Source organism: Centrocercus urophasianus, unplaced genomic scaffold (assembly GCF_019232065.1).
Source record: "Centrocercus urophasianus isolate 14NV4802_14NV808 unplaced genomic scaffold, USGS_Curo_1.0 seq_27, whole genome shotgun sequence".
Classification (NCBI taxonomy): domain Eukaryota; kingdom Metazoa; phylum Chordata; class Aves; order Galliformes; family Phasianidae; genus Centrocercus; species Centrocercus urophasianus.
In genome coordinates this window covers 14,358,914-14,378,538 of record NW_024884833.1, presented here as the reverse complement: position 1 = coordinate 14,378,538, position 19,625 = coordinate 14,358,914, and the positions used below count along the sequence as shown (strand labels likewise).

The window sequence follows — 19,625 nt, the reverse complement described above, 5'->3', positions numbered from 1 at the left end:
ATGAGCAAGTATACCTTCTGCAGCCTCTGATGATGATAGACCTAGCTGCCACCGAGAGTGGCCTTAACTAGTTCAGCAAGGAGCGCCAAAACAGCGTAGGCTCCGGGTGTCCCCAGCGGGATGAATGGCGGGGACCGGCTAGGCTCTGGCGCTCCTCTTGGAAACGCCGCGCCCCAGCTCGGTTCGAGACGTTTTGCGGCTCGGTTTAACGTCGGTGCCGCGCGCTTAGGCTGCAGCTGGCGGCTGCCATGCTTAGAGGGCCCCGGTGCGGCCTGGCCTGCGTTACCTGGAAGAGGAGCCGGTCCAGCCCTGCTGTCCGTGTCTAGCACTGGCGGCCTATGGAGGGCTGCGAGCTCGGAGCCGTGTCGCTGCCACCTGACGAGGCAGGAGGAAGCTGTTGTACTGCCGGCGGGTGTGCTGCAGAAAAATAGGGTGTTTGTGAAAGCTATGTTTTCCTGCCTTTCAGATCGCCTTTTTTTCGCAATTCTCTGCCAAAAACCAAAGAGTGGAGCTGCAGATACCCATTATTTCTGCGTAGACAATGAACTTGTGTATGCAAATTTATTTTTGGTTTCTTCCTTTTTTTTTTGTTTCTTCCTTTTTTGTTTCCTTTTTATGTTTCTTTTTTCTTTCCTTTTTCTCTTTTTTCTCTTTTTTTTTACAATTATTACAATAAATCAGTCAGAATGACAAAAATGAGAAACCAGTCTAATTCATGTCCTGTGTTTAAATGTAGCTGAGGGAAACATACTATTCCCATTACAGAGCTAATAATATGTGTCTGTCAGACTCAGACTTACTCGCCATAATTGTTTATAAGGCTTAGAATGGTTTCTTTGCTTCCCATCAGGATTTCTTAAAAATCTTTTCAGAGCTTTCATTGTACCCCAGCTTGTTAGAATACACTGGAACATGTTGCAGCAACGTATACTCCTAAATCTACGTTCAGCCATTGAGCAGAAAGGGATGTCTTTAGTCACCAAAGTATTAAATGGAGAGTCTAAACTTCCTGGAATTAGTGAAAAAGCTGACAAAACTGACTCAAGCTTTTATGAGCTGGGTAGTGAGCAGCATATGTCTTTGTATGCAATCTGGAATGCTATTAATTCTTGAAGTGTTTTTAACCAAAAACATACTGTTTTTAAAAGGGCTGATGAATATTTATTCTCTGTGTTTGCTTTTCTTTAGCAGTAGTGCATACTGTATCTTTAATTAATTGAGGTAATTTAACATAAAATGTACAAGAACAATAGGTATATCTAGACAAACATATTCCCAAAATATTTGAATTACTTTTCATTGCCTTCTTTTGAAGCCAGGCATTTGGGTTGCTTTTAAAACAGGGTTTCTAGACTGGTGTCACGGAGTGATTGAATTTTTCAAATCTTGAGTATTCTACCATGTGTGATGGTGTGTGGAAAGCATGAAACAGCTATTGTTCCAGTTAAAATAGTACGTATGTAAGAAGACTTTTACGTGCTCAGAATGATTCATATGTATATTACTACTTCTTACTTTGTGCATCTAGCTTAAACTATCTGAATTAAAATAAATAAATAAATGTTTTTACCCTTTCTCTTACTAGCTTCTATAGAGATTTTGGACCACTAAATCTGGCAATGGTCTACAAATACTGCTGCAAACTAAACAAGAAATTAAAGGTAATGCTTGTTTTAGTATTCAATTTTCACGTCTTTGTAAAGAATAAAAGCAAATGGGCCAGAAGTTTCTTTTGTTAAGGTGCTTTCATGTATTCCTAATAAGGCTAACTTTTGAAAATGTATGCAAAGTTCCTTGCATTTAGGAAGGAGAAAAGCCACTTGCCTTTAAAATTTGCTCTCGTGGCAGTGACTAATTAAGCTCCTAGAAGATGAGTTGCTGAATGAGTACAGACTCAGTTAGATTTGTAATGGTGGATTTTTTTTTTTAACTTATATTCCTCTATTGGTACTTACACCTCTTCTGTAAGAAACAGTATTTGATTTTTGATATTTGATTTGTGGCCTAGAGAAGAGTTGTCATGCACACGCTGTTGTCATGGGGTGCTTAGTAATTCAGGTAATTCAATTCTTTATAGAAAACAGTGTCTTTAAAATAGAGAGTTCCTGTATTGATGAAATCAATTACTTCAAGTTAGTTGACCTCTAACTAACTAACTAAGTTGAACTATAAAACCTGTTAGGCAGATAAAAATCTCATTAGCGTTAATGTGAACACAGTTTGCCTTTTCAAACTGCTTAGATCTTAAAAGCTGTGACTATTGAACTATGAAAATTGGAAAGCGTGCGGAGCATAGTAGTTTAAGAAAGTTGAAGTGTGGTTTTGTTCTTTTTTGTTTGTTTGTTTTTGTTTTATTTTGTTTTGCAGAGGGTATTAGTGTCTGTCACTGGCATCAGTTTTCATAAATCCATCTCATATTGTCACTATAGAGATAAAGTTTACCTGAGACAAGATTCTCTTCTGTTCACAGCATGGATGTCTTAGACTTTGGCTTGCCTGGGCTGCATTAAGTACAGAGAAATTGTCTTGGGCTGCATATAAATAATTTGCTCTGAAAGCAATGCCTACAGTATTGTTTATTTATAAGTAACAAAAATTTTAATTTTTAATTTTTTTCTTAAAACATTAAAAAAGCAGTGGAACAAAATAATAAAACTGATGAGATGTGTGACCCTTATTGTGATTGTTGGATCAGTCTGGTTTGATGACAGTGGTTGCAATTCTTAGTGAGCTCACAAGGTGTTCATCAGAGATTTTTGATTAAATTTTGCTCTTCTGGTAATAATTCAGTAATCATTCACAATTGTTCACAAATATGTGCACTGCCAAAAAGTGATGATATGAGGTATGAAGGTATGGTTGTGAAGTGAAGGATATTCCTCTTATAAAAGAAAGTGTATAAAAGTCTGGCAAAGAGATGTGATCAGATTTTTTAGTTGAATATCTGATTGCAACTCTGTGCATTCAATCTGAAAATTTGCAGGCGGGGTGTTTATATCAGCTGAAAATTATGTTGCAAACATAAATCAATTTTTTTTTTTTTTCAATCTTGAAACCTATTTTCAAATTCCTATATTGAACTGGAAAGCACACCTGCATATTACTGTCCGTTCAGAGCACCGTGTTCATTCGGTGTGTCAAAATATATGCGGTTATTTGCTATCACTTGAGTCAACACTACGCTCCTTATGCCTTGCTTTCAGCCTGCACAGTGTTAACAGCGCACTGATGGTTTGGTTGTTGCTGAGGACTGGGTGCTTGCCCGGGGCCACTGTGGTGAAGAGTTGCTGCCTTTATAGTGTACGGGGTAGTTTTTGCTGCCATTATAGAGATGTGTCCTTCCTATTGGCATTGCTATTCCACCTTCTTCCTAAGATAATCAGATAAACAATATGCAAAGCACTTAGATGAAATTTTAAGACGTTGTTACTCATAAGAATTAAAAAGGTTTTCAAAATTTTTTTACTTAAGCCTATATTTTCCAGATCCAGAGATATTTTAGAAGCAACTATTAGTAGAAATCTTAGTATCAAGATTTTTTTTCAAAAAACACCTCAACTATGTTTTTAGTGCTGTTGGGACTTTAACTTATCTGTGATGGTTTTGAGAATGTAATATATTTACTGCCATGTTATGTATTTACTTCACATAGATAGATATCTATTGCATGGGACTTGAAGTCAGAAATATTAAACACGTTCAAGGAGAAAAAGAAAAAATCATGTAATCTGTGTAAGTTAGTGTAATTTTGTAAAATTATTTAGGTTAGATACCGTGAAAAATCTTGGAATAATCTAGGTGGAGGTACAGTAGACTCTTCTGAAGCTTCTGAGGGATTTGTCTTCAGTGTATTCTGTCTTCTCAGTACAAATGGTTGAAAGTAAATGAACTGAGCCTTGCATTCTTCTAATTTTAGAAGAGGAGACATGAAACATTTAAACAGCAGAATTATAATATTCTTCATTTCTTGATACAGTCATTTTCATTGATAAAGAAGAAAATAATTCATTATACTGGCTTTGATCGAAAAAAGCAAGCAAATGCTGCGTTTCTCATAGGCTCCTACGCAGTAAGTATTAAAATTTTTACTATTGCATAAGAAGTTAAATGTGTTCATTCTTTTATACTCACTTTTTAAAACAGCGAGATAAAAACACTTGTTTTCTCTTGGATAATATTGTTACTAATGTATCTTACAGTAAGGTGCCGCCTTCAATTAGAATTTTTGAAGTCCAGCAGGTGTATGGATGGATTTGTTTTGTTTTGTTTTTCTTACAATACGATCTGTGCTCCTATAAGGAAAAGAAAGCAAAAAGTCACCTCTGAAAACAAATTTTGAGTTTCGTTATTTGTCATAGCATTTTGAATTTCAGAAAATGTACGCATCTTTTCATTTAGAAAAAAAAGACTGATTTTTTTTTTTCCTTTTTTCCACAAATACTGTCTTGGACAAAGTACAGTATATCAATTCCTTTTGCAAAAACACTTAAATATGTCTTTTCTTCCCACTTTCTTCTTTTTTACCATGAGATGATCCTTTTGGTTAACCTATTAGAAGGCATAAGACTGTGTAGTAGAGCCAGTATAAAAGACTGGGAATGTAGCAAGTGGCTGCAGATGTGCTGAGTCAGGTCCTTGGCTGCAAAAATGGGAAAACATTGCTGGCTTTCCATTGCAGCAACATCTGAAGGAATCAGTATTTGCTGCACGAAACTGTTGCTGAGGAATAAAGCACAAACAGCTTGATTATGAAATATGTGATGAACTTTGTTCTGTTCTGTTTTGATTTGTAATATGGCTTGATTGTAACACTCTCTCTCTCTTGTTCATTTGCTTTTGAGACAAAGTGGTGAATGTGTTCTTGATGTTGAAAATTTGAAGGATCAGAGCTCATCTAGCCTTAGGTCATTCTGGTTTACCAGCTCTGCAGGTATACGGTATTAACCATGCTGACAGTCTTCTTCTTGCTTCTTCCCTACTTCATTGCAAGTCCTATTTTGTTGCTTCCCAGGTTTTCTTTATTATCTGTTTTCTACAGTAATCATTATGAATAAAGAACTTAACTTGAAAGTCTGCCACTTCTGCAATCTGAAAAACAGGAGCCTTACAGATGTTACTGCTGCTCTTTGTATTCTTAAGAAACTGGCAACGTGAGTTACTGAACTTGTTTGCTGTTAAGATGTTACACTAGGTAAAGAGCTAGGAAAGCTTCTTCCAATTTTAGGAAAACTTCTTCTAATTGCATTACAGGTCTAGAAAGCATGAGTGGAATGATTTCATCTATCAGCTGTCAGCTGGAAGGTTTTTGTTTTTTCCTAAAATTTCATTCTGAATATGTGTGATATGTGCATCCCAGCACTTGACATTTTGAGCAGAATCTGCTATATAGAAAATTTATTGACTATTAAAAAGTTTACAAAAAAAAAAATCAAAACAGTCCTAACAAGTATCTTGTGTGAGATCGTCATCCATGAGTCTTGCCATGTCACATTAACAGTGTGCAGTCAGAAGGAATCCTTTCCTTGCGGGTAGGTAGGCTTGTTGTTTGGATAATTATGAATCAGAGATGGTGAGGTAACTCTAGCTGGATCCTGTGTCACTTTTTCTGTAAGTGAGATATAATGTCTACCCAGATTGGTGTGGGAGGGATTCCCATGAAGGAAGATCACAAACCGTGCCCCTGAGGCTTACTTTTTTGCCCTGGTACACTTTGATGATCTTTCATGAAGAGGCAGGCTTAATTGCAGCAAACAGTGCTGAAGTGTTCAGACATACATATTCCATGTTCTTGCTTTCTGTGAAGCATGCAATGGCTTAAGATCTGCACAGAATGTCTAATGAATGTATGTGCATAAGCGTAATTCCTGACTGGGAGGAAGCATATTAAGGTCATATTTATTTTAAACATAGGCTTAAGCATCCAGCTACTACTTCAATTCAGAGTGCATAGCTTTTTGACGAAGAAGGATATATACCATGTGGTAATGCTGAATTGGATCATTTTATTTCTTATCCCATATTGTAGAAGTGATAGATTGATAGATAGATTGCCATTCCATATTTTGTCTTCTATGGTTTGAATATTTTTTCAAGTTCAATCTCTCTTTTTTTTTAAAAAAAAAAAAAAAAAAAAAAAAAAGCTTAATGGTGGGTTCCGCTTCAGCTGATCTCCTTAGATCAAGGAGCTGTGTGGCCTTGCATCATACTGAGGGAGTCTGGGTGGGAAGAGCAAGGAAATAGAATGGGGAAATAGTGAGCACATAGTGAGTCATGAAAACTGTGTGTGTTATAAGGCCTTTGATGGCCTATGCATAGTTTTGGATAGAAGTTCTTCAGGAATTCCTACTTGTTTGGAATAACAGTCTGACAGCACTTAAGAAAAGCACAGGTGAAGTAAGTTTGTTTCTCTTTTATACTTTTTTTTTTTTTTTTAAACACATAAGTGCATTAAAGCTATAATGAACTGTATGTAGCTGTGTCTACTTGCATGTCTTCATAAGCTTTCAGTATTTTTATACTAGCAACTTGAAAGTCTGTCTTTTAAAGGCTCATCAACCTGAAGTTAGAATTCTTAAACAGAGTTATTTAACTTCTGTTTATAGGAATTGCAGTATGTTGGCATGATTTACCATTCAGCATCTTTTGTTTAAATACGTATGTATGTGTGTATTAACTGTGCAGATATGTGCTCATTTTGACAAATATTGCAATGACAAAGATCTTCATTAACTGTGGTGAAGTGAAAGGGCAGTTGTTAGTGTTCCAGTTCACAAGCAAAGTCTGTTCCCAGTCTCTTCCTCATAGTTGGTGTTTTATAATGTTCCCACATCTCCCATCTTCATCTAACTTGTCTTTCTTTCCTTTAGTGGAGATAGTTTCTGAAGGGGTCATCCAGACTACATGCTTATTTCTTTTCCCTCCTGTATCTGCTGCTTCTTTCCAGGTGTACTTCGATGTGACAGCACAGCCTAACTCCAGCTACAGGGCTCTTCAATGTAACAAGGACAGACGAAGAACAGAGTTTCCAGTACACTGTTATATATGTAGCTTCTAGGATATTTTAGTGCAAATATTAACAGTTTAGATCTTAGTTCACCTTAGTTCATATTGTTCATCTTTCATCTATGTAGGTCACTCTAAAAGTAATGCCTCCTGTTTCTTTCTGTGGAAACTACAACAGATTGAAAGAGCACAACACTATTTGATAGCACAAATTCTCAGCTACAAAACGTATTTTTTCAATATAGTTGCCTATACAGTCCAACTTCCATTGTCCCAAACAGATGGAAATCAGAAGGTGCCAAATCAGGACCATCCACTGAGTATATGTTAGGGCAGTCTAGTCAAGACTAGCAGTGTGCTCCATGGTCTTCATACCAATATGGGCCTAGCATGATTGTGTCTTCTTCTGTGGAATTTTGAGCCTTCAGCTTAGTGTCTCAGAGTTACTGGTTTGTCCAGGTTCCAGGAAATCCAGAAGGATGGCCTCTTCCTATCCCAAAGGATAGTGCACATCACTTTGTCTGCTGAGGACTTCATCTTGAACCTTTTCTTGAGTGGGAAATTCATTCCCTGGAAAGCTACTGCATTACTGTATGGGCTGCTGTTTTCACTGTAGCTTGCAGTGGGGATACTATTTCTTGTCACCAGTAATGATGCCAGTCCTGGAAACTGTCACTTTCAGTCTCGTATTGGTTAAATAGGTCCTGAGAGACTTGCATACGGTATTATTGTTTCTGTTCCTGTGTCAGCATTCGTGGGAACCACCTGGTCCAAACTTGGCAGTATTTCAACTCTGTCACCATTATTTCCAGTGTATTGAAGCTAATATTCAGCTCCTTACACAGTTCCTTGGTTGTAACCTGCTGATTTGCATGGATGAACCAAGCAAAATGCTCTTCATTTCCTGGTGTCACAGCTGTGCATGGCTGTCTAGACTGTGGCTGTTGCCACTGCTGGGACATACCACCTACCACCTCTGTGTGCTCACATCCACTGTTTGGTCTCCTTAAACATTCAGCAAGTGTCAGTGAATGTCAGTGGGTATTACTTTTTTCTCCCTGGAGGAATTCAGTGACACCCCTTTGCTTCATATGCATTTCTGTGTCAGATGCCATTTTGCCAGACTTGCCTCTGCTGCCTGGTGACAAAATGTAATGGAAAATTGGTGAAAGCTTCAGCCTCTACTGCCATACCACCATCTGCCTCCAACATTGTGGGCCAACATAATCCAATTGGAGGCATTACTTTTGGAGTAGCCCTCATATTTTTGTATTTTGTTTAATTTTTATGTATGATATGTTGCATAATGGGAATAATATTCCATGTATACATTCAGCCACACAAAGCATAGCCACATTTGGTTAGTTGGAGTTGAATGGCCATAAATTATTTGGGGTGGATAGGATGAGGGGAAAGATGGGAGGGGGAAAAAACATTTGTTCTTCACCTTCTAAAGAAAAACTGCTTTTCCTTGTAAGCTGTCTGCGCTGTTCAGGCCTTACCACTCTACCAAAGCAGCAGTGATCTTCTGAGTTGATATCTACAGTGGCTTCTCTTGATTTTCACCAGGACTTGGCTGTGGGTGAGGAAAGTCTGCTTCTTCCACCATTGCCCCTTCTATATTAAGAAAGAAAATGTACTACTCTGTGCACTGATCACCCAATTCCCCCCTGTCCCCTTAACTGCATTAACTTAGTAACAGTCTTTCTTTTCTCAGGCCTGGCACTAATTATGTACTTGGAGGGCGACCCTCTGGGGGTACTGCCCCATGAACTGCTGTAATTCAGGTCACCTTCTCCAGGACTCATCTCTGTGCTTTGTCTATTTTCTGATCTTCTTTCTTCAGGGTAAGCAGTGTTTCCTTCATCCATTCTGATCCATAGTACTGTTTTTGCCTTTCCGGTTTGATGGTGGTCTTCCTAACTGTGGGCCTAACATGGGGTAAGAAATGGAAGTTGTAGAAGCAGTTAACACCAGCCTACATAATGTTGAGGTGTTGTGCTTTTACTGTGAAACTTGAAAAATTATCTCTGGCTAAGACATGGAAAAGGAGGTAAATCTGTTTAGTGGTCCCAGCTGAGTGGTAGTAAATGGGTAACAAATACAGTGCTCAAATTAGAGGTGGGTAAACTGTGTTCACTCTCAGCTACATTTTGGTGAAGAAAGCTTATGTTTGTCAATTGAAAGGCAGAGAGAAGATGAACAAAGAAGTACTGGTATTTCAGACAAGCAAAAGTTGCCTCAAGTCTTTTTCTGTGTTCAAGATCTCTAAAAACTTACCTCATCTGAATAATATTTTGGAAATCATGGTGAGTTTTTGTAATAACAGTTTTTCTTGATTTTTCTAGTAGGTTCTTCCTTACTGTGTTCTTTCCAGACTGCATTTCTGCATAGTGTTGCTCTCGGGGGATTCATTGCTATAGTAGTATTGGCTTACTTTCTTAGCTGGTGTGAAGTACTGATGTTTCCAGCTAGAAGGGCTTTATGTGCCCCTCTCAGCCTGTTTTAAAAATGATTGGAGGTTTCTATCTACTTGACAGCTGTGTTTATGCTAATAAAAGGGTAGTGGGCTACATGGGCATTTTTTTAGTACAGTACACCTTCATACAGGAGTATTCTAATGTATTTATGTTTTAATTTGTGTGTAACCTTTTCTTCTATGAAATATTGCTACGAAGTTTAATGTATTAACTGTCTAGTATGTTCAGTTTAGGTTTTAATAACATATTTGATACTTTTATAGTAAAATTATGCATGTGTGCCAGCTTTCGGTTATGTTCGGTCACACAGCAGTAACAATGTTTGTTCTGAATCGGGTGATTTGTATTTATTTGTAGTTTACAGTGGTTCAGATTGTATTAAGTGAGTGATGTTTTATGTGACATTGTATCACATAAAATACACTTGTAAGGAGTTGAATTTGAATCTTATCATTGTTGTCTTCCTTTTTAAGTCAGTGGGGTAAAATGTGTGGTCAGGGCAGCAAACTTAAGTAGGTATTTATCTTAAGGGCTGATCAGGAGGATAAAGTTGGTTATTAAGCACATCATGAACATAATTTAAAGGGCTGTTTGCAGACTTGAGTTAATAGGATTTCTAACAGTGTAGCTTATTTAAACAGCTTTATTTTCCCTAAAAAGCAACAAAGTATATCAGGTATCTTTATTACCAGATGTGTTCTGCTTTGGGTGCACTATTACTCTTTTGCATGGTAACTCATGTTTAGAATACCAAAACTTGGTGTTCTGGGGATTAAGAAGCCTCTTTTCTACTGGCAGTACTTTTCATCCTAATGTGAATAGTGTTTCTATAGGTGCAACACTGATCTAGAAGACCTGTTTAAAATAGAACTGGTTTGAAAATAGTAGTATAAATCAGATAAGAGTTCTCACAGTAATCGAATCTTGTGTGTTCAGTAGCCTAGTCCTACGAGCTTTTTCATTTCATTGAACGAACATTCTAATGGCTGTTGGACTACATAGCAGAATTGGCAGGAGCAGTGCTTGAGAGTATGCAATGCTTGGATGGTTTTTGACCGTTCACAGAGCTACAACCAGTCCTTTAATTAGAAACAGATGTCCTAAATGAAAAGGATGATTAGAGCAATGTTAATGGTTCAAGCTTAATGGCAAATTTCTGGCTGTATTTTGAGGTTCTGTAGGATTTAATTTTTTGTGTGCATAAGAAAATGAATTTCTAAAGAAGTAGTACATAAATGATTACGAATTAAAAAACGTTATTGTGAAAGATGTCAGTTCTTTATTATAATAATTTTCTTGAATATATTTAAGAAGAGGATTTGTAAAGGCTTTAAGTCTTTGTGTGTGCGTGTATGTAGGCATGTATGTACATGCGTCTGCACTTTCATGAGATTGTAGGAAAATGTTAAAACCAATGCAACTGTACTTTTGCATGCTTTCTTTCTGGTCTTCACCAAGCATAATTTTCAAGTTTCTTTTAAAAAGCTGCTTTTTTTGAATGTTTGGCCTAAACAAGAGAGCCCCTTGAGATATGATTGTAAACTTTGAATAAGCTTTTCTCTGTTTGTATGTACAATAATACATGAAAGTATCCAGAAAACATTAGTTTCTAGTATACAACAGGTAATTTAATTGTTTAAAATTTATACTCACACATCTTTCTCTTGAATATGGTGGTTGCTTTATAGGCATTAGCTTCAAAAAACAGCTTTGTATATGAAAATTTCTGTAATCCTGCAGAAATGTATGTAGCCAAGTTTAGATCCAGCATGTAGTCAAACTGGTTTTAAGTTTTGTATATTTCTAGACGCATGTCTTTTCCCATTTCATGTCCTCCCCCTTGTACACACTTCGTCAGTTTACAAACGTATCAGTAAATATCTTTGTTCTCATATTTGTCGGTTCAACATTCACATTTTCATCTTTTTCTGAAACTTCAGTTCTGCTAAGTGCCTTCTAAAACTCTTCTGACTTCAAAGAATCCTGTCTGCTCAAGGTCACTCTAATTACTTCTACTTCTTCTCTAATTCACTGCCTTTGACATAATTCCAGTTAAATAATTCGCCTTTAAGGTTTTAGTGACCTCCTCCCAGTCAGAAAAATTAGCTGTCACTGACCTTGAACTGTGAGGTATTTCTCAGTGTGTCTAGTAAAGTTTAGGTTTGTATAAGGAATGTGTGGTTTGAAGTGTATCCTTAAACCCTTGGTAAGTGCATTTTGGTTCACTTCATAGAGCAGTCTATGAGCAATCCCAACAGCTAATGAATGTCCAGTCCATAGGATCAGAGTAGGACTAGCATGAAGTTAAAACAAATAAATGAATAAAATTCCGGAAGTCTGCAGTACAAATGTCAGCACTTTGTTGCCAGCTGTCAGTCTACAGGTGCATTTATGCTAGTTCACGCACATCCTAACACAGATGTGGCTTCTGCTGCTTTGATGTCTGCTGCTTCCCTGTGCTTGGCAGCTCCATCTCTCACTTCTTTAGTCCTACCTATAGTCACTTTCTATGAAGACTGCTCCAAAATTAAGGTTTCCTGTTTGATTATGTTGGCTCACAGTGTCGGAGGTGAATGTTAATATTATGGCAGTAGAAGTTTAACTTTCCCACCATTTCATTACATTTCATTGCCATGTGACAGATGGCAGCAGAGGGGCAGTCTGACAGAATGGCATCTGATGTGGAAGTGCATGTGAAGCAAAGGGGTGTCATTGAATTTCCCCATGCTATAAAAATAGCACCTATTGACATTCATTGATACTTGTTGAACAAGAAGACCAAACAGTGGATGTGAGCACAGTGAGACAATGGGTGGTGTGTTTCAGTAATGACAATAAGTGATAGTACAGATATAGATTTCTGCAGGTGTGGAATGCAGTTCTTGTTCACTGCTGATGAAAATGCATCACTAATTGTAGTGACTGTGTTGAAAAAAGGAGTTCTGTAGATGAGAATTTGCTGTATCAAATTGTGTTATTGTGCTCTTTGGATCTGTTATAATTTCCATGGAAATAATAGAAAACATTTCAGAAGAGCCTACATATGTTTGGAACTTTGTCCACTAGCAACCTGAATCCAGTCAGAGATTCATCTTTGATCCGGACTTCCACACATCCAAGATTTCCTGCTGGGATTCTCTTGTGGTCTTAAACTGCCAGTAAAAATCTTGTTTCCGCTTCTGTTGTTCTTCTGCTTCTTGTGTTGTCTTACTGCTGGGATACTTTCCTTATGGATGAAGTTTCAATTTGTACTATTTCCCATTTACAGTAAAGATTGAATTACCATTCTTTGTTTTGAAATATGCCATTTTATTGCACCTGCCCAGATATCCTCCTACTAACCTGAAGTTTTTGTAAACTGCTTTTCACCAAGAATTTCATCCAGCAGTTTCATCCACTGTTGTCTCTGAAACTGTTCCACGCATCACATCTTACGTGTGCAATCACAGCCAGAATGTACCACAATCTGCTTTTGTTCCAGAAATTTTAGGAGATCTGACTCTATCAAAGGGCTTCCTTCAGTGAATGTACTATACATTGTTTCATATGCACACTAAAAAAACCCATCTCCTTGCAGTGTGTGTGTGTGTTTTTTTTTTTTCTGTATGTACTGAGTGATGGTAGATATTCTAGTACTCAGAATTTTTCATTAGAAGATCACATTGGCTTTCTTAAATGTGCTTGTATGTGGTGAATGTTCATGTAATTATGTCAAGGAATATCCATTTGGATGTGTTTCTTCACTAGTAATGTCATTTCAGAATTAAGAACTAACCTGTTTCAATATCATATGGTGTTATCTAGGCTTAATTTATTGTAACATATCGATTAGAGCAATAAAAACTTCCTTTTGCTGCTGTTACATTTGCAAACATGCTTTTGTGCTGAAGCCTGTATTATTCAAGAAGATGGTAAAAGCTTGACTGAAATGTGAGAGGAATCCTTTTCCTTTGTGAGCTACAGGTGCTTAAAGGATTAGCTAAATTTAGCTGCCTTTCTGTTTGCCTGTTGTACAAGTATTGCTCTGTATTATCCAGCCTGGCAGCACTGAATCACTGCTTTTTGCAGAGTGATGCATTTCTGGGTACAAACTGCTGTTTAATTACAGTTCTTTCTGTTAGTGCCATGTTATGTCTCTGGTTTATTAGTTTTTCTGGGGCAGCACTTTTTCTCTGATAAGCCAGCGGTGCTTTGTTCATACAGAAGCTGGAGCTCTGTATTCATTTTGCTCCAAGACATTAAATATGACTGTATCAAAACATACAACTTGGAATTCTTTTTAACATGATCATCGTATCTATTTCAGGCAGTGAATTATGTATAACGTATGCCTGCAGAATAGAAAGCAACTGAGGAGCAAGTCTTAAGTGATCTACCTACCTATCTAAATTTTTAAGTCTTTTTTTAATTCTAGGTATATGCTTGCAAGTTGAAATATAAATTTCACTTACACCACTTCAGTGAAAACACAGAAAAAATGCAGTTTTTGTTACTACAGTAGATTATTTAAACAAAACACTTGTATGGTTTTTTTTTTGTTTGTTTGTTTTTGTTTTCTTTCCTTTGGTTTTGCTAATTGCACAGGAAGAATGCCCAGAAAATACTTAGCATTATCTAATCAGAGGAGAAACAAGAGAGGTCACCTGTTGCCATTTGTATTTTAGCTGTCTGTTGAAGATATGTTTCAAGTTTTGTTTTGTTTTGTTTTGTTTTTCTTTTTTCTTTTTTTTTTCCAATATCGCTTCTACCTCCCATTCCGACTCTCAGGAATGCTTGTGTGTGTACATGTGTGTGTGTGTGTGTGTGTGTGTGTGTAGAAGATATTGCCAACACCAATTAGACCATTTGTTCAAACTGATTTTGCAGCAGCAAAAAGAATGAAATCTGTATGGCAATGCCAACTTTTTTTTTTTTTAAAAAAAGCCAAATAAGAGTGAAAATAATGTACGTTTTTGTGAGTAATTCAAATAATAAAGTCATAGGATATCCTTCCTGAATTGGAAAGAACCCATAAGGACCACTGAGTCCAGCCCATGGCTCATCCCAGCAGTACCCAAAATCTAAGTCCTGCATATGGGGCCGATGTCCAAACGCTCCTTGAACTCTAGCAGCCAGGGGCTGTGCCCACTGTCCTGGGCAGCCTGTTCCATGCAGATGCAGAACTGTTCCTAACTCCCAGCTGCCCTCCCCTCACACAGCTCCATGTTCCCTCGGGCCCTGTCTCTGTCACAGAGAGCAGAACTCAATGCTGCCCCTGCGCTCCCTGTGAGGAGCTGCAGCCGCCATCAGGCCTCCCCTCAGCCTGCCCAGCTCTGGGCTGAACGCACCCAGAGACCTCAGCTGGTTCCTTGTACCACTTGCCCTGAAACCCTTTGCCATCTTCATAGCCCTCCTCTGAACGTTCACTAATACTTTTGTGTGCTTCTTGTTCTGTGGCACCAGTGCTGAAGATGAGGCTGCGCAGCACAGAGCAGACAGCCCCTCCCCTTGCCAGCTGGCAGTACTGGGCCTGGTGCACCCCAGGTACATTTGGACCTTTAGGCTGCCAGGGCACATTGCTGCCTCATGTACAACTTGCCGTCAGGCGTAACCTTCAGGTGCTTTCATGTGAGGCTGCTCTCCAACTTCTCATTCCAGTCTGAACATACATCTAAGATTTTCTTATCCCAGCTGCAGAAGCCAGCGCCTGCTCTTCTTAAACTTCTTACAGCTGGTGATTGTCCAGCCCTCAGAGTTAGCAAAATCTCTCTGCAAGGTGCCCCTCTACCCTTGAGGGATTCAGCAGCTCCTTCCACTTCAATGTCATCTGCAAGCTTATTTGGAATATTTTCAAGTCCTGTGTCCTAGTCATAGATAACGTATTTAATTAGTACTCATGATGATTTCTACATAAAAGATAAACTGTAACAAAAAAGCTTACTTATATAGGAGGTGTAAATAAATTTATGGAACTTTAATGAAACAGTAACTTCCTGAAGTGTTTTAATGCTTAGTTAATGCAGTTCTAAATAAGAAGTATTAACATGAAATTATTGAACCTGATAATGACTGCTTTGTTATTAACAGTTGTTTTGTCCTGGAACCATAGAGGTTATTTCTTGATTACTGGAAGACATGATTTGCATAATGAAAGAGTTACGCAATATTTCCTAAGTAGGCCTTACTGTTAGAGGATATACAAGAGTGATCAGGTATTTCATGGGGGAAGGCCATCGATATTCATGTCATTAGGTGGTATTCATGATTTTTATCTTTTTTTTGAGAGGTTTTGACAGCTAAAAGTTTGATTTGCAGTGTTTAAAGTGTATTCATTCTATTCTTAGGACTTTGCTTCTGGAACTGTGGGTTATTACTTTTCCTTTATGACATCTGGATTTAATTACTGAACACTGCTTCACCAGTATGAAGGAGGAAGTCCAGGATTTAGAATAATGCAAATGTACTGCTATAGGAAAATCAGAACATTTACAAGTTATTATTTTAATCTTATCTTCTGAGCACATGTACTGTTTTGTAGAACAGATAATTCATATGTTTGCCAGTATCTTCACATTAGTCTAAAATAAATGAAATTTGACAAATCTATACATTTTGCTTAAGAATATATGTTCATGGTTTACGAATATTTTTTATTGTTTTGCTTGATTTTATTGTTGCATACTTGTATTCTTTTGCTCTTCACGACAGTCTTTCACAGTGTTTTTGAACTCTGTGATACGTATGTCTTCTGCAGTAAAGAAGTAACTTTAAGTTATTTCTGTGAATCTTAAGATAGTTTTTCCCTCTTTTTCCATAAAAACAGATAATATATCTGAAAGAATCACCAGAAGATGCATACAAGCTTGTTTTGGCTGGCAGTGTTTCGTATCTTCCTTTCAGGTAAATAGTAGTGTTATAACTTTCTGTAGCTTGATATTTTGAAGAAGAGTATAGCATTTAGCAATACTACTTTTTTTTCTGTTTCGCTTTGTTGTTCTGTTGTTGTTGTTGCTATGGTTTAAAAGGGCGCAGCTTGATTTTAAGTGCAAATTTAACAGGGGGCTTGGCATCTGGTTCTGAAGTGTATGCGAAAGGTGAAGAAGCCACACTGTATACTGTATACTCTTTGTTGAGTTTTTTGATCTACATTGCTTTCTACTTGACATTGGTCTTATGCTAGTAGTTGACAGTTAAAAGTCAAAATATCTTCCAGTAATCACACAAGACTTACAATACTTCTCACACTCATTTTTATTTCACTTAGCAAATGTGTGAAGTAAACTAAAAATACTGTTTTGTGCCTAAAGAATACGACCTAACCTCTTGTGATTTAGCATAACTTTGAAGTATTTATTTTTACCAATGAGGAAATATATAAAAGCACTGGTTTGTCATTGCTTGACCCTGAGGGAATATAATCCTAGCCTTTTCTTTGTGGTGTATGCCGTACAGCTTAATTTACCAAATAAGGTTGATCCACCATGTGTAGAAAAAACTTCATAAATTCTTCAAAGAAGTGTTCCTAAAAGTTGGATCAAACTAACATTCCATTGGCTGCCTCAGTATGCAGAAAAGAATGGCCAAAAAACCTTTTAGAATGCAAGTTTGCTATCTGGTTGCTGATGATTAATTCAGTCCTTGCTTGTTTGTGTTTTCTAGCTCCTGTCCAAGAGCTGGGCTTTTGATGATTTGAATTTCCTTTACTTCTTCATAGTAAAAGTGTGTAGTAGTACCTGTCTTTACTTTCATGCTTCCATCATTCCATTTCTCTTTTTAATTCCTTTTTGGATATTCCCAGAAATAAAAAGGCCTATTTAAAGACCTCTGTGTTTCTAAAAATTCTAAAGATGTATGTGGATAGCTAAGATAGCAGTTGTTCACTCAGATCACACACCATGCCCAAATCCTCAGATGATCACTTTGACAGCTCTACTGAAAAAAAATGCAAATATATTTTATATAACAAGAATTACTGATAGCTGGCTTCTGAAAACGTGTTTAGTCTCCAGTATAATACATACAACATGCTGAACTATCTGGGAATTTTTCTATTTTCTTGAATTCAGCAGAACTTGGTATTGAATTCAGATTGCTCTCTCATCTTCATCTCTGCAAAAAGCTTTGCCTTTCGGAAGAATAACAGAAAGGTAGTTGATACTTCTGGTCATTACCAACAGGAAAACTTGTTAACAGCATGCGGAGAATGCTTTCCACTTACTTGAACTGTGTTCTGTTATCACTGTCTCCTGCAGATTTTTTTTTTCACCTTCACACTCATTAGGAAGAAAAGAATAGAAATAATGTGTAGAGGCAGATGTTCAGGTTCTTCAGAACTTCTTCCTCCTTTTAGTTTGAGTTTGAAGATGGTCTGTTTTTTACTTTAATGTAGCAGTAATGATTCCCTGTATTCTGATAAGAGCTGCAGGTTTTCAAAAGTAGCTCTTCTGACAAGATAAAATATCATCTGATATTGATTGTTTATTTTTTACCTGACTGAAGTATTCCTGTAGAATGCTTATATGACTGTGCTTAGGGAGTCTAGTAATGGTTATATACCAAGAACATGACTATTTTTGCATCAAGAAGATTTAGGAAAAAAGTAGATGAAAGTTTTGATGAGAACCAATTTCTCAAGTTTAAGCATTAACTATTCTGTGCATCTTATAAATCTTTTAGCATATCCATACAAATGTGTATCTTGACAGGTTTTTCAAGAAGATACTGTTCACATATATTAAAAAATGCATTTGTGAAGTGTCTTTTTTCTTTAAATGGAATTTGAAGAAGAAAATTGCAGTGTATTACAGTTTGATGTTTTTGAAAGTGAACTTCAGATAGAAATGTTTTAAGATTGTATGTTACAGTGTGATTATTCTTTATGCATCAGTTTTTGCCATAGGGAGTTTCTGTTATTTTTCATGTATTTCTGTTCTTTGTTGACATGTACATTGAGCATGTTACATTTAACAAAAGGTATAACTAGAGTATTTTCTGTGTTGTTACTATGAGATACAAGGGTGGAAATTAAGTAATTGTTCAACAATATTTTGCAATACTAGAAATTCTATTTATCATTTAATGTTGCTTTATAGAGAAATATAGAGAAATAGAGATTTAAATGGGAAAACTTAACTGTTTTGATCATCTTGTACTACAGGGATGCTTCATTTGGTACTTGCAGTTTTCATCTAACTTTGCTGGATTGTTTTCATGCAATAAACAAGGTAAGTTAAACAGTATTTTTTTTAGTGTGAAACATCAGCTAATTACTGCCCAGCAAAAAAAGAAGCCTTTGAAAGCTAGTAGCTAATTAGTCTGTTACAGCTACAATTACAGCAAATTTTCTGATTGTTACCAGCTTATTATGTATTATGCATTGTAACAAAACTGGGTGGAACATCCCTAGGAGTGAACTTATGCCATGCATAGTCAACTAGAAAAGTTTCTAAAGGGGAAATGTTGACTTCTGTTTAATTAATCTTTTCAAGACAGTCGTTTGTATCTCTGATCCCTAAGAGCTGCTTAACAGTTTTATCAGATGACCCACTTTTGCCTTTGAATTTTGCTTTTGAATTGCTTATTGGTGCTTTTTGGGCATTTTCAGTATGTAATTGTAACTTGAAGTTTTGCTTCAGTATTATAAATGCAACAATGTTACAAGCTGATTTTTTTTTAATCACAAATTATTACAACCTACTGTCTTACAGCAGTACAGTGGTGACTAATGTGTCATTTTAGAGCAAGGAGAACTTGAATGCATTCTTTTTCATCTGTATGAAAATTGAAGAGGCATATATGAATATTCTGTGGCTCTCCATTCCATTACTGTTTGTTTTTTTTCATTGTGAGTGTCTCTGCCAAATACTGTTGTTTCTATTGCATAAGCCAACTTCTTGTAGTTTTGAGATTTTTCATGTGTTTTTCTGTGTTCCAAAATTGGCTGCTCCTTTGCCAAGAGCAGTGAATTGCTATTCTTTTCAATACTGGTGAACAGCAAGGAAAACCACAATGGGCTATGCAATATGAGAAGAGATTTGAATTTAATATTCAAAATATGTGATGTTATGAGATTGTCTGCATTTGCTCTTTCTGACTTAATAAGTGATAAACTGCTAGTTACCAGAAAGTTTACATTTTTTATACTGTATTAAATATAATGGCTAT

General features: G+C 36.8%; 1 protein-coding gene and 1 long non-coding RNA gene across 8 annotated transcripts in view; both read left to right on the top strand.

The window, feature by feature from the left end:
- Positions 1–19,625, top strand: part of CDC14B (cell division cycle 14B) — a 46,802-nt gene that overhangs the window by 5,900 nt on the left and 21,277 nt on the right. For all 7 annotated transcript variants that reach the window (XM_042826925.1, XM_042826921.1, XM_042826920.1 and 4 more), the window contains exons 2-6: positions 467–560; positions 1,586–1,661; positions 3,977–4,069; positions 16,285–16,361; positions 18,619–18,685. In XM_042826925.1, coding sequence (XP_042682859.1) covers positions 467–560; positions 1,586–1,661; positions 3,977–4,069; positions 16,285–16,361; positions 18,619–18,685 — 407 coding nt within the window. The remainder of the gene's footprint in view (positions 1–466; positions 561–1,585; positions 1,662–3,976; positions 4,070–16,284; positions 16,362–18,618; positions 18,686–19,625) is intronic.
- On the top strand, positions 8,495–9,271 carry LOC122164709. Its single transcript, XR_006170300.1, has 3 exons — positions 8,495–8,584; positions 8,720–8,849; positions 9,190–9,271. It is a non-coding gene; the product is annotated as an uncharacterized LOC122164709 (long non-coding RNA).